Source organism: Amblyraja radiata, chromosome 34 (genome assembly GCF_010909765.2).
Source record: "Amblyraja radiata isolate CabotCenter1 chromosome 34, sAmbRad1.1.pri, whole genome shotgun sequence".
Taxonomy (NCBI): domain Eukaryota; kingdom Metazoa; phylum Chordata; class Chondrichthyes; order Rajiformes; family Rajidae; genus Amblyraja; species Amblyraja radiata.
In genome coordinates, this window is record NC_045989.1 from 13,060,508 (window position 1) to 13,074,352 (window position 13,845).

At 47.4% G+C, this 13,845-nt stretch overlaps 1 protein-coding gene across 3 annotated transcripts in view; it reads left to right on the forward strand.

Annotated features, from left to right (window-relative positions):
• The window catches only part of frmd5 (FERM domain containing 5), a 124,526-nt gene that overhangs the window by 90,933 nt on the left and 19,748 nt on the right, over positions 1-13,845 (forward strand). For all 3 annotated transcript variants that reach the window (XM_033050463.1, XM_033050464.1, XM_033050466.1), the window contains exons 3-9: positions 364-406; positions 2,326-2,404; positions 7,216-7,313; positions 10,123-10,246; positions 10,511-10,598; positions 11,954-12,042; positions 13,526-13,589. In XM_033050463.1, the coding sequence (XP_032906354.1) occupies positions 364-406; positions 2,326-2,404; positions 7,216-7,313; positions 10,123-10,246; positions 10,511-10,598; positions 11,954-12,042; positions 13,526-13,589 (585 nt within the window). The remainder of the gene's footprint in view (positions 1-363; positions 407-2,325; positions 2,405-7,215; positions 7,314-10,122; positions 10,247-10,510; positions 10,599-11,953; positions 12,043-13,525; positions 13,590-13,845) is intronic.

Below are 13,845 nucleotides of genomic sequence, written 5' to 3' on the forward strand. Positions count from 1 at the left end.
GCCTTGTATTCCCAACACTGCACCCCATTCCCATCATGATAAAGGTGAGTGTCTCAATGCTCCCCGAGCTGAGAGCAGTGTGGTAAGATGGGACCTGTTTCCAAAATCGTGATGGTTGAGAGGACTCAGTGTGGGAATGGACACACTATCCTCATCTCTCTCCCTTGCAGTAGCTGTGAGTCGCAATGCTTTGTACAGCTCACCTGGATATCCTTCCAACCCATCTTCAAGGGATCAGGAGGAACCCATCGAACAACAAAGACCTTCTTCCGTCTACCCACCGAGCTCAATGTGATTGTGTATCTTTATCAAGTCACCTAGCCGTGATGTTTTAATCGTGTCTTCCTGTTATTGTTTTCACAGCACTGGCTGGATATCTCCAAATCCATTATTAAACAAATGAAATGTAAGTTCTCAAATTATTGGCAGTTTTTCTAGAAAAAAAAATGTTGTATTGTGATTTTTCCAATGAAAATGTTACATTTAATCTTTTTTGCAATGTTTTTCGATTTTTCTGTGTTCACTACGCTGTAGTCAATTGTGGTAGAACATCAATATATAATCCCTGGTTTCTCAAATCAAGCATTTATCAAAACCAAAAAATAGCAGATTATTTCAGATCTTGGTTACTCTGCTCTGCTGGCTAATCCTCTGGTTCTAATTCCAATGGCTGACCCTGCCTCCAATTATAATGGACATACATTGGAAACAAGGTCACACAAGGCCCAATTATAATGGTTGACCCTACCTTCAATTCTAATTAGTCACCCTGTCTCTTATTGAATTGGGAGACCATATCTACTACTACAATGGGTTCTTTACCTCTAATTCCAATTGGTAACCCTGTTATTCCATTGAAAGATCCTTCCTTTTATTCCATTAGGAGCCCCTGTGTGACCTTGTTTCCAATGTATGTCCCTGTCTCCACTTCCACTGAATGTTTTTGCCTTTTATTCCTTTGGGAGACCCTGTATTTTATTCCAATGTGTGTCCTGTCTCCAATTCCCATTGGTGACCTTGCCTCTTTATCCATTGGTTGCCCCGTCTACAAATCCATTTTGTGACTGTCTCATTCCATTGGATGACCCCGTCTGCAATTCCAATGAGTGGCCCTGTCTGTTATTCCACTCAGTAGATCCTGCACTGTTTCCCTCCCCTGTGCCCCACCTGAACTCACACCTATCTCCCTCCTTCCTTCTCTACCTACAATCATCTCTGTGGCTTCACAACTCTAACCTTTGTCCACCCATCTACCTATTACCTGTCACGCTTTGTGACTGTTAGATAACCAGACTGTTAGGTAACATCTGACTCCTTCACCAGCTCATGTGATGGTAAATATCTGCCTGTCAGTCTCCAATGTAGGCGATTCTAAGAACATTCCATTAATATTAAAAAATATATATGGGTGAGAACAAAACACCCAGCCTGGCACTGTAGGTCAGCTTTGATCTATACGTCGGTCTTCGGCCCTGGGTCACAGTGAAGGGGCAGGTGACTGATGGGATTGGTATGAACTCAATGGGCCAAACAATGGGCCAAACAACCTTCTTCTGTGCATGAAGGAACTGCAGGTGCTGGTTTAGACCAAAGAAAGACACTTATCTATCTGTCTTCTATTCATTGGTAGAGTCAATGATGAATAGAAGACAGATAGATACGTGTCTTTCTTTGGTCTGGTAGAGTCATACAACATCCTCGGTCCACCACAACTGTGCTAATCATTCTCTACTATCTATCTCATCAGAGACCCTGAGACTATCTTAGGTCAGACTTTACTGGACTATAGTTACCCAACCAGATGCAACTACATTTAAAGTAGCTCTTTCTTCCCAATAACCCTTTCTGGCTTAATCCCTCCCTTCACCACCTCCAGTTTAAATTCCATTTGGAATATTTTGGAGGACCAAGAAACCAAGAACCAAGACTTTAACTTGCAATAAAAAATGTTATTCATGTTATTCCATTTATCATGCATTTGTACACTGTGGATGGCTCAATTGTAATCATATGTTGTCGTTCTGCTGACTGGTTAGAACACAACAAAAGCTTTTCACTCTACGCCGGTACATGTGACTACAAGCTCAACTCAAACTCAAACCAATCACTAACTGCATGTGGATAAACGTGAGGGGAAAAGGAAAAGAAGGAGAGGGGTGGTCTGAGATCAGGTGGGGTAGCGGTTTGAATCATTGATTCGGTATAGTAATTTACAACCCGATTGCAAAAGAAGGGAATATAATCATTGATTATTATAGGCTGTTTGACAAAATAATTTTGCAGTGCGCACCCAAAAATGACATGACTCTCCCCTCTGTTTGGCAGCTCAGCCTCCGTATACCATGTGTTTCCGCGTCAAGTTTTATCCCACGGACCCTGCCACACTGAAGGAGGAGATAACTAGGTAAGGGGCTGTTGGCCACCTGTTATGGGCTATTGTCCAGGCAAAGAACTACAGATGCCAGTTAATACACAAAAGGAGAAAAAGTGTTGGAGTAACTCAGTGGGTCAGGCAGAATCCCGGGAGAACATGGATGGGCGACATTTCGGGTCGAGATCCTTCTTCAGACTGATTGTGGGAGGGGAAGAAAGCTGGAAAAGGGGAGAGGCAGGAGGACCTGGTTGGCAGGTAAAGGTCGTCACAAGTGGGAGAGGGGGGGGGGGGGGGGGGGGGGGGGGGGGGGGGGTGGGGGGGGTTGATAGGCAGCTGGTTGGAACAAAGACCAAGGATAAGAAAGATTAGGAAAAGGGGAGGTGAAATGAGACCTAGGTGTGCTTGTTCATCAGTCACTGAAAGTAAGCAAGCAGGTACAGCAAGCAGTGAAGAAAGCTAATAGCATGTTGGCTTTCATTACGAGAGGATTTGAGTTTAGGAGCAAGGAGGTCCTACCGCAGTTGTACAGGGCCCTGGTGAGACTGCACCTGGAGTATTGTGTGCAATTTTGGTCTCCTAATTTGAGGAAGGACATTATTGCTATTGAGGGAGTGCAGCGTAGGTTCACCAGGTTAATTCTTAGGATGGTGGGACTGATATATGATGAAAGAATGGGTCGACTGGAATTTAGAAGGATGAGAGGGTATCTTGTTGAAACATATAACATTCTTAAAGGATTGGACAGGCTAGGCCATTTTGGACTGAGATGAGGAAAAACCTCTTCACCCAGAGAGTCATGAAATTCTGTGGAATTCTCTGCCACAGAAGGCAGTGGAGGCCAATTCACTGGATGTTTTCAAGGGAGAGTTAGTTTTAGCTCTTAGGGCTAAAGGAATCAAGGGATATGGGTGGAAAAACAGGAACGGGGGACTGCTTTTAGATGATCAGCCATGATCATATGGAATGGCAGTGCTGGCTCGAAGGGCTGAATGGCCGACTCCTGCACCTATTTTTCTATGTTTCTATGTTCTATGTTTCTATGAAAGGAGGGGAGGCGTGAGACAGGTTTGAAGAGTTACAGATTGTAATGCCAGAGGGAGGAAAGCAGCAGAGGGGAGAGGTTAGTGGAGGGTAGAAATAGGTGGGAATGTTTGGTGGGGCACATGGGAAAAAAGTGCTGCCTATCAAAACCCCGTCCCTCCTCTGTGTTGATCTATTACCTGCCACATAGGTCCTGCCGCTCCCTTTTCCCAGCTTTCTCTCACCTCCTACAATCGGTCTGAAGAAGGGTCTTGACCTGAAACGTCTCCTATCCATGTTCTGCAGGGATGCTGTCTGACCCGCTGAGTTACTCCGGCACAGGCACGTCCTTATGACAATCCACCCTAGATATAATAAGTCCCTAACCAGAGAGCGGGAGACTGTAACTCCGAGCAAGGACTGCCACTTTAAGGCTCATCACTCATAAAGCTCTTCTGTGCTCCTTAACGCATAAATAGATGCTTTCTATGTACTTAACTTTCATTGAGGTTTAACTTTACTGTGTCACAGTGTTCAAAGCAGACATTCGCTCCTTCTGGAAGGTAGTGCTATCTAGCTGTGAAGAGAAGCAGTATTGTAACTCAATCCATTCAGAGGCTGTTGCGATCCTTACGGACTCCAGGCTGATGTGATGTGGAACACAGTCTGATCAGTTTTACTTTCGGATCTGCAGCCTCCGCAACTTTACGTTCTATTTTAACGTTGGAACATTGACTAATCATCAAGACAATCCTGTTAATATTGCTTGGGGAGGTTAGAAATATCCAAATTTTGCCTGTTAGGAGATAAATTATACTGAAAGATATGAGCTGAGAAAATCAAAAAAATTAATCTAAGAAATGTTGATAATTTTTATTCTCCATTGGGATGAGAGGATTAGTAAAGGCCAGTTTTTATTGCCCATCCCCCATTGTTCTGGGCACCTACAAGAACATTGGTAGACTTTCTGATAGAGCTGGTGGTGATAGGGACGGAAGCGGAGTTCCAGGATTGAACCCAGGAACAATGAAGGAACAACAATATATTTCCAAGTCAGATGGTGGGGGGGCCTGGAGGTGGCTGTGATCCATTAAACATTGTCTGGTTCTCTTTGGCATCAATCAACCTCTCTTCACATTTTCTACACCCCAGAGTATGTATAATGGGGAGTGGATCTGCCTCATATACTGTGTGTTAAATGGAATCTAAAAAATGATGCAGAGTCCAATTGATACCATTAACTTAGTGACCCTCTCATTCTGTTTCTCCTTCACATTCTTCAAATTTCAGATGAATGTATCTTTTTTTCTCTTGTAAATATGCTAAACAGAATCATTGTCAATGATGAAAAACTCATCATGGTCACATCCTGAGTAAGGTTTGACCTCATATAATGTGCTCCATCAACTTTATTAAGGGTGATGGAAGTTATGCTTTGTAAAGAGAATTGAATGGGTGCACAAGGGGGAATAACTTGCAGGGCTAAAGGGTACCAGCAGGAGAAGGGAGTGAGGAGGTTGCTCCAATGAGGGTCCCATAGACTAAGGGTGGAGTGGTCTCCCTCCTTGCCAGAACAATCCCATGATTGTATATCTGTTAGTAATTAAAACACAAAGACTGGAGTAACTCAGCAGGCAAGGCGGCATCTGTAAAGGGTATGAAAAGGTGATACCTTGGGTCAAGATCCATTTTCAGATCAAACCTAAAACATTACCTATTCATTCCCTCTACTGATGTCCCGCATTCCGTGGTTATGCTCAAGATTTCAGCATCTGCAGTTCTTGTTAATTATGTTGGTCCCGTTATGGCAGAATAATTACGATGACAGTTCAGGACATGTAGAGGGGAATGGATGGGGTGGATCATTCCACCTGTGCATTAAAGCCTGGAGATTCACGTAAAGTTGACCAGAGAGTGTGCGGTTTCACAATTGACCAATGCTTGCTGTAAATTGCGTGAGATAACTTTTTGTTTGGAAAAGCAATGAGTCGTGTGTTGGCCTGGTCCACAACGAGGCAGGGATGAATCACCAAAGGCCAGCATCCAACAGTTGTTGTGACCTTCAGTGAGCTTTTCAAATTCAGGGTACTTTCAGTGGCAACGGCATTGTTGGAAATACTTACATTAAAAAAAACATTTAATGAAATAAGAAACGGAATGCAACTCTGATGAAACTATATGGTTAAAGTTATTTAATATTGGGTCACTTGCCAGAAATGGGCATCAAGTGTTACGGGGAGAAAGTAGGAGGATGGGGTTGAGATGGAATCAGTCATGATTGAATGGCGGAGTGGACTCGATGAGCCAAATGGCCAAATTCTGGTCCCATGAATCAGACATTTGGATTGAAAAAAAATCGTGTGACTGTTCTGAGAGTGCTAACACAATTAGGATATGTTGGAGAGATACTGACTGCTCTGACGGGTTCTGGCAGTTTGCTGCTCTGGTGCTGCATTTTATCTTAATTTAAAAATTGAAATAAATTAGTAGATTATGCGTGCCAGGAGATAACGATGAGGCAGCACTGATTGGTAGCTGGTGGGTGGATAATGGCAAGGCTGGTCGATGATGTGGAATGGAAGAGCAAACGTCTGTCAGGGCTCATGGGCAATAACCTTGAGGCGTGAATCAACATCACTCCCCTCCTCACCTTGCGTTGAGGTCTCCTCCTGGGAAATCCACTGTACCCTTGGCGCTGGCAAACGCACCCACACACAGAAACAACAGCAATACTTTGCATTTTTATAGCACCTCTCATAGCCACTGAACGTTCAAAATTGTTTCAAGACTTTTGAAGGGTTATGGGGAGAAGGCAGGAGGGTGAGGTCGAGAGGAAAAGATAGACATAGCACAGGTCTCCCTGAGAATAACACGTTCTCCCTCGGCTCAGTGCAGCCTGGGAGATGGGGGAGGGGGGTAATGTGAGGGGGGGGGGGGGGGGGGGGGCTGATCGGCGGGGAAAGTGTTTCACTAGTGTCTACCGTGCAATTATGTCCTCTAAGTCAGTTCTTCCGGACATGGGGAGTGTTGAATGGTCCCGTAACTCCGCACCTCAAGGTCTTGGGCAGACCCACTTTGCCAATTTTCACCTATTACCTCCCGCACTTTGAACCGTCTCTCCTTTCTAGCTCCCCCCCCACCCCCTCCCCCCATCCCCCCTCCCCCCCCCCCCCCCCCCCCCCCCCCCCCCCCCCACCCACACACACACACAACCAGTCTGAATAAGGGTCCCGATCCGCAACGTTCTCCAGAGATGCTGCCTGACCTGCTGAGTTACTCCAGCACACTGTGGCTTTTTATTGTAAACCAGCATCTGCATTTCTTTATTTCTACTAAGTCTCCAGGGTCTATAGTTTATTTTGTCTCCGAGAAAATAACCATGTGGGGTGGAAGGGAGTAGAGGCTGTTGATGAAGTACAAGTGATGCTGTCACTCTGACAGTGTCAATCCAAATCACTCACAATGGTTCAGGGTGTGGGTGTCGGGGGTTATGGGGAGAAGGCAGGAGAATGGGGTTAGGAGGGAGAGATAGATCAGCCATGATTGAATGGCGGAGTAGACTTGATGGGCCGAATGGCCTAATTCTGCTCCTATCACCTATGATCTTATGATTATGAGATGCTTCATTATTGTCAAGGCTGCTCAGACCACCCCACTGTCAGCATGATATCTTCCCTCTTCCCGTTTCCTTTCACAGCCAACCGTGCCCGTGCTCTCTGGAGCCCGTGTCCCTGGTGGGATATCCCATGTCCAAACGGGCTTGTGCACCCAAACATCTCCCTTCAGTCCTCCTACCTTCACCCGCTCTTCTTCCCCTCCAGGTACCTGGTCTTCCTTCAGATAAAGAGGGATCTGTACCACGGCCGCCTGCTGTGCAAGACCTCCGACGCGGCGTTGCTCGCGGCCTTCATCCTGCAAGGTAACCTTTACAACAACAATTACACCACACCACAACAACTGAGGTGATGCAGCGGAATATCGGCCGGGGCTTCAATGGGAACAATTATTGAACACAATTTGACAATGGACAGGGGTCAGAGTGAACGGCGGTTGGACTGAGTGGTATCGGGAGTGGAGGGAGGGTTTAAGATAACAGTGTTAGGGGGAGCAAAGTTCGGGGTGAAGTGGTGTCAGGGTTACTGGATTAAGGAGTGCGGGGCGAGGGGAGATTGAGCTCCTCAGAGATGACCTAACGACCCGCTGTTCCCAGGGAGCTGCCGTGTCTAAACCCCCGGCTGGGCTTCCAGAAGCAACCGCTCCTCGTTGGCTGGAAGATGCCCCGAGGATTGGCTCGGTGCGACATCAATGCACGTTGTTACCAGGTGCTGGCGATTCAATCTTACTCCCGAATGCAAGGTGGAATATTTGACAGTGTTGATGTGGGTAGCGTGAGTCCGGGGTCAGAATGAGACGGTGTGGGGTGAGGCGGAGTCATTGTAAGGCGGGGTGGGGTCAAGGTGAAAGGATTGAAGGTGAAGGTGAAGGTGGTCAAGGTCTGAAGAAGGGTTTCGGCCCGAAACGTCGCCTATTTCCTTCGCTCCATAGATGCTGCTGCACCCGCTGAGTTTCTCCAGCATTTTTGTCTACCTTCGATTTTCCAGCATCTGCAGTTCCTTCTTAAACAAGGTGAAAGGATTAGACTGACAGGGGTCAGGGTGAAAGGAGTCGGGATGACAGTGGTCAGTTTGATGTGATTTGATGCCAGGGGTTGTGGAGGTGGGGTTGAAGTCAGAGTTCGGGGTGACGGGGCAGGATGCCTTCAGTGATGAAGGGACTTATCGGGTAACAAGTGGTGGGTGGGGTGGATGTGGTCGCCTGGGTTTGCGGATGTAAGGATGGCAGAGTTGCCTAACCAGAACAATGTGTGTTTATGACAATTCAAGGACCTTTGACGGACTATCCTCTCGATGCCAAGTCACGGGATTCTGGATGTAACCACATTTGATTTCACAACTTGTAGGATTGTACATCGTTTGGCTCCATTACTACAGTCACCGCTCTGAAGGGGGTCGTTGTGCGCAAAGCCTTGCCCCTGAGATGTGTGAAGTTCATTGTCATTCCAGTCCTCCTCTCTACCCTTTCTTGCGTTGAATCCCCACACGAGCCCAGCCCCGCGGACTAGTGTAACCATCCACCCCCCCCGCGAAGTGAAGCGGTTGTGGAAGTTCTGAATAAAGGCAACAAACTCAAAGGCCACCAGGGTCTCCTCCGACCAAACGTGGCCTTCAACACGCATTTGTTTAAGAAGGAACTGCAGATGCTGGAAAATCGAAGGTAGGCAAAAGTGCTGGAGAAACTCGGCGGGTGCAGCAGCATCTGTGGAGCGAAGGAAATAGGCAACGTTTCGGGACGAAACGTTGCCTATTTCCTTCGCTCCACAGATGCTGCTGCACCCGCTGAGTTTCTCCAGCACTTTTGTCTACCTTGGACACGCATTGTTCCCTGAGCCCTGAACGTGTCCATCTTGGGCAATGTCTGGTGGCCACCAGAGCCCCGGTTGGAGAGGAGCTGGTTAGTGACCACTCCCTCCAAGGACCTTCTTGGGGGAAATCTTTCCAAGATTATATAAGGCGGTCATTATGAGTTCAGGAGAGGTTATTTCTCCCAGAGAGCTGGAAAGAATGTGATACTCCCAGGAATGGTTTACGGGAAAGCTGGACAAACAAACCCGGGATAGATTGGGGAGGAGCTATTGTGGAGAATAAACGCCAGCGCGCAGCAGGTGGGCCGAGTGGCCTGTTTAAAGAATGCGCAGTGCTTTGACGGGGGAAGGCCAGACGTCTGGTTACAGACCACCTGGGGTCATAAAGGGTTGAATGGGAGTGAACTGGGAGGTTGTGGAGAGATGATGGTGTTGACGGCGGATACAAAGTCGACAGCAATCTCAGGTCTAGTACAGTCAGGTTTAGTACAGTGGTTGGATAGTGGATGGGCATTGGATAGATAATGGATGGTCAGCGCTTGGACAGTGGTTGGATAACGGGTGGGCAATAGATGGCCATTGGGTGGTCTGCGCCAACAGTGGATGGGCATTGGGGTAGATACTGGATGGCAGTGGAAGGTCAGTGGTTGGACAGTGGTAGGTAGGCAGATAATCAAGGAACGGCCACCGGTCGAACAGCAGATGGTCAGCAGATTGGCATTAGATGGTCAATGGTCAGGCAGCATATAGTCATCACATGCTCATTGGATGGACAGAGGATGGGCAGAAATAGTTGTATTCAACCGGGTCTCTAGTGCAGGGCTTCACCAATGAGTCTGGCAATCCAGTGTGCACATCGGCTGCTGTTCAGAGAGGAGGGCGGCTCTCCTCTGGTCCACTAGACCATGGTTTCCTCGTGTGCTGCTATGTTCAAGATATAAGATGAGAATTGACACCAGTTCCACCAGCCTCTTGACCCAATATCAGCGGGTGCTGACTACTCCAGCTATCATCTATTAGCGCTGGGGGAACACACCGGGCTGGCGGACAACGACAACGGCAGCCGGTGATGTGTACGGTCAGAGGAATATTCTCTCAACCCCTCGCCTCCTCTGTTTCATACCTTCTATGACAGGCTCGTTTTGGCGATCCCTGATCTTTCTTCTCTGATGGGAAGGTGTGTTCCATTGATTTAGTGATAACCATTCACTTTTCCCCCAGAGTCAGTACAAATATGACTCAGACCGTGGGAAACCACGTCTCCTTTTTGAAACTGTTGTTTATTTAAAGATGTTCTCAATTCCAGCTGAAATCGGGGACTATGATGTAGGAAAGCATCCCGAGGGATACAGTTCCAAGTTCCAGTTCTTCCCGAAACATTCCGAGAAGTTGGAGAGGAAAATTGCCGACATCCACAAAACGGAGCTTAGGTACAGTAGTGGGCTTAATGAATGTTATCTGTGAATGTTACATGCGAAGGGCCTGTTTCTGCGCCGTGGGCTCTTGAGGCTGGGAAGCCGCTCTTTCTACTCTCGGCTCTTGGGCCGGTCCACGGAACTGGGACACATGAGCCCAGTCGGGGGCAGAGCGGGGAGAACTTGGGGTGGGGGGTGGGGGGTGGGGGAGGTCTCTGGCCGGGTGAGGTAGGGGGTTGGAGGATCTCTCCGTGACTCCGTGTCTTTCCTTCGACGCAGCGGGCAGTCCCCGGACACTGCAGAGCTGAACTTCCTGAAGAAAGCGCAGACGTTGGAAACTTATGGAGTTGACCCTCACCCTTGCAAGGTACCGGCAGAGGCTCCGGGCTGACAGCGCTGGGACCCGGAGCTGCCATTCATCGTCGGTGGCCACTCACCCTCTAATTGACTTTAAAAGTCCCCTCATTCGCAAGTCACACATCGCTCAAACACCAACATCCACATTGGTTTTCAACGTTTCTTCAAGGCATTTCTTCATCCCAGTGACCCCTTACCCATCCCCCCCCCCCCCCCCCCCCCCCACACACACACACACACACAACTCTCCTCTTAACTCTCCCACCCACCTTCTCTCCGACTCCCTCCCTATCTCTCCCTCTGCCTCTCAACAACTATCCCTTAGTTTTTAGAAGACCGTAAGACAGAGGAGCAGAATTAGACCATTCGGCCCATTGAGTCTTCTCCCCCATTCGATCCTGACAAATATATTTTCCCCGTTCAATCTCAATCTCCTACCTTCTCCCCATTAACTTTGACACCCTTACCAATCAAGAACCTATCAATCTCCACTTTAAAAATCCCCAATATCTTGGTCTCAACAATCGTCCGTGGCAATCAATCCCACAGAATCACCGAACTCTGGCTTAAGAAATTCGTCCTCGTCTCCAATGTGAAGGTACGTCCCTTTATCCTGATGCTGTGCCCTCTGGTCCTAGACTCTCTCACTACTGGACACATCCTCTCATCCACTTTATCTAGGCTTTTCATTATTAGTTTCACTCTCCACCTCCCTCCCTCCCCTCCTCTCCCACCGATGGGAGGAAGAGGAGGCCACGGTGGAGTACAATGCAAGTTGACGCAATGTTACCCACTTTATAAGGAATAATGATATGCAGATTATTACATAAATGGAGCGAGACTACAATGTTGTGAATTGTGAATTTCATCAGCCATGATATTAGTGAATGGAAGAGCCGGCTCAAGTAGCCATCTATCTGGCTTATTCCTGCTTCATGTTTATAATATGTTTTTCACCCCCTTCTCATTTTTTCTTTACTTACCTCCTTTCCTTTGTCCCTCCCTCCCCCCTCTCTCCACCTCTTTCTCTCTCCCTTTTCCCTCCCATCACTCCCTTCCTCCGATCTCCTCTTTCTCCTTCTCCTCCTCTCTCTTGCTCTCCACCCCTCCCTTCTGCTCTCCTGCCCCTTGCCTCACTCTCCCCCTCTCTGGCTGGCTCACACCTGTCCCTATGTCTGTGAGCAGCTTGGACTCTGGCCGTGAGCTAGGATTATGTAAAGTGACCTCGGGCACATCGAGGGGGGAAATGTGAACTGTGCTGTGCCACATGGTGAGGAGGGGGCTGCACAATATTGTAACAATATCTCATCTATGATTCCTGCAGAAAGTCCTGGGATTTCTCAATATTGTAATATTTCTCTGCAGGATGTCTCAGGGAATGTAGCGTTTCTCGCCTTCACCCCAGCGGGCTTTGTGGTGTTACAAGGAAACAAGCGGATTCATTACATAAAGTGGTGAGTAGAGAGAGCCCTGGCACAGGGCAGACCTGTCACTGCTTCCTGTAAACTAAAATACCACCTGCTACAGTTTCAGTGCTGTGGTTCCTGAACTAGGCCACTAATGCTCCAGAACTTCCTGGACCTTTGCTGATCTGAGACAGATATCTCTCTCTGGCCCGTGTCACCGTTCAATGATAACTTTCCCCAATTCATTCTGGTGGACCCCAAGTGGTGGCCACTGTGACTGGAAAGGATTGTTGAGAGCTGTTTGAAGTCACTGGCCCAGCACAATGTCTCCCAATATTTGGAGCCATAGTGATGTACAAACTGCACTGTGTAAATGGGTCAGCCGGAAGCACTGTAGTTCTCTGAATCATCTGGGTCTCCAGTGATCTCATCACAATAAATCCCTCGGCTTCCGTACTATTAGCCCGGACATCACAGTAGTTTCCAACATCATCAAAAAATGGGTCCTTGGTAACCTGCAATGGGCTGGGTGCCTCTTGACTCAGCATCAGGTGTCCATGCATTGGATGTGCACGCCAGAGAGGTGGGAACAGAAATCTAGGCTGTCATAAGGCCATAAGGTCATAAGTGATAGGAGTAGAATTTGGCCATTCGGCCCATCAAGTCTACTCCGCCATTCAATCATGGTTAATCTATCTCTCCCTCCTAACCCCATTCTCCTGCCTGCTCCCCATAACCTCTGACACCTGTACTAATCAAAAATCTATCTATCTCTAATGTCACAGTAGTGCAGTACTGAGGAAGTGCCTTGCAGTCAGGAGTGCTGCTTTTGGAATTAACATTAACCCTAGCACTTCCAGCTGGGATGACTGTCAAGATTCCCAGACCTCTGCATTGAAGATGAGTGCAGAACTCTCTCTGCCCCCGTTCTAAATCCTTAATGTACACGTTCATGAAAAATGTTCAGTTTAGTGATTTTTCATAAAACAAAAAGGCTGTGGGCATTCTGCTAAATCATTCACACTCAAGAAAAATATACACTCAAGTAAATCAAAGGCTCAAATCCCAACGAATCAAGAGTGTTATTGCAGAAATTGCTCAATGGATAAATCACCACGACATTCCTCGCAGCCCTGCTGAAACAGATTATCCCATCATAGTTGCATTGGGATCTTGCCCAGTACATATTGGCTGCTCTGTTAAAATGTACTGAAGGGTGGACAGCACTGATTAGTAAGGATGTCAGGGGTTATGGGGCGGAGGCAGGAGAATGGGTTTGAGGTGGAAAGATAGATCGGCCATGATTGAATGGCAGAGTCGACTTGATGGGCCGAATGGCCTAAATTGGCTCCAGGAATTTATGAACTTCAGGGCCTGAGCTTGTGGAGGTTATTCTGCAACTGCACATGGTCCCTGCCCGGATTGAACCAAACCTTATTGTAATGTTACTGGTGTTAGTGAAGATTACATGGCCCAGAGGCTGTGTGAATATCATGACTAACACTAATGCTGGTTCCTTTCTGAATTCCAGGACTGAAGTGAGCAAGATGAAGTTTGAAGGAAAGACGTTTAATTTATACGCCATTCATAAAGAGGTGAATGCTGATTCTGTAAAACCTACCGAGTTTGTTACAGCTTTTTTCATCCCATCTGGCAGCAAAATATCCACACTTTGATCTTCCAATATATTCGCATTATGATGCATAGCTATAGAAGCAGATACAATCATGGCTTTAAAACACATATGGACAGATATGGCGATTGGAAGCATTTAGAGGGATATGGACCAAATGTAGGCAAATGGGATTAGCCCAATGTGTCACCTTGGTCATCATGGAGCAGGTGGGCTGA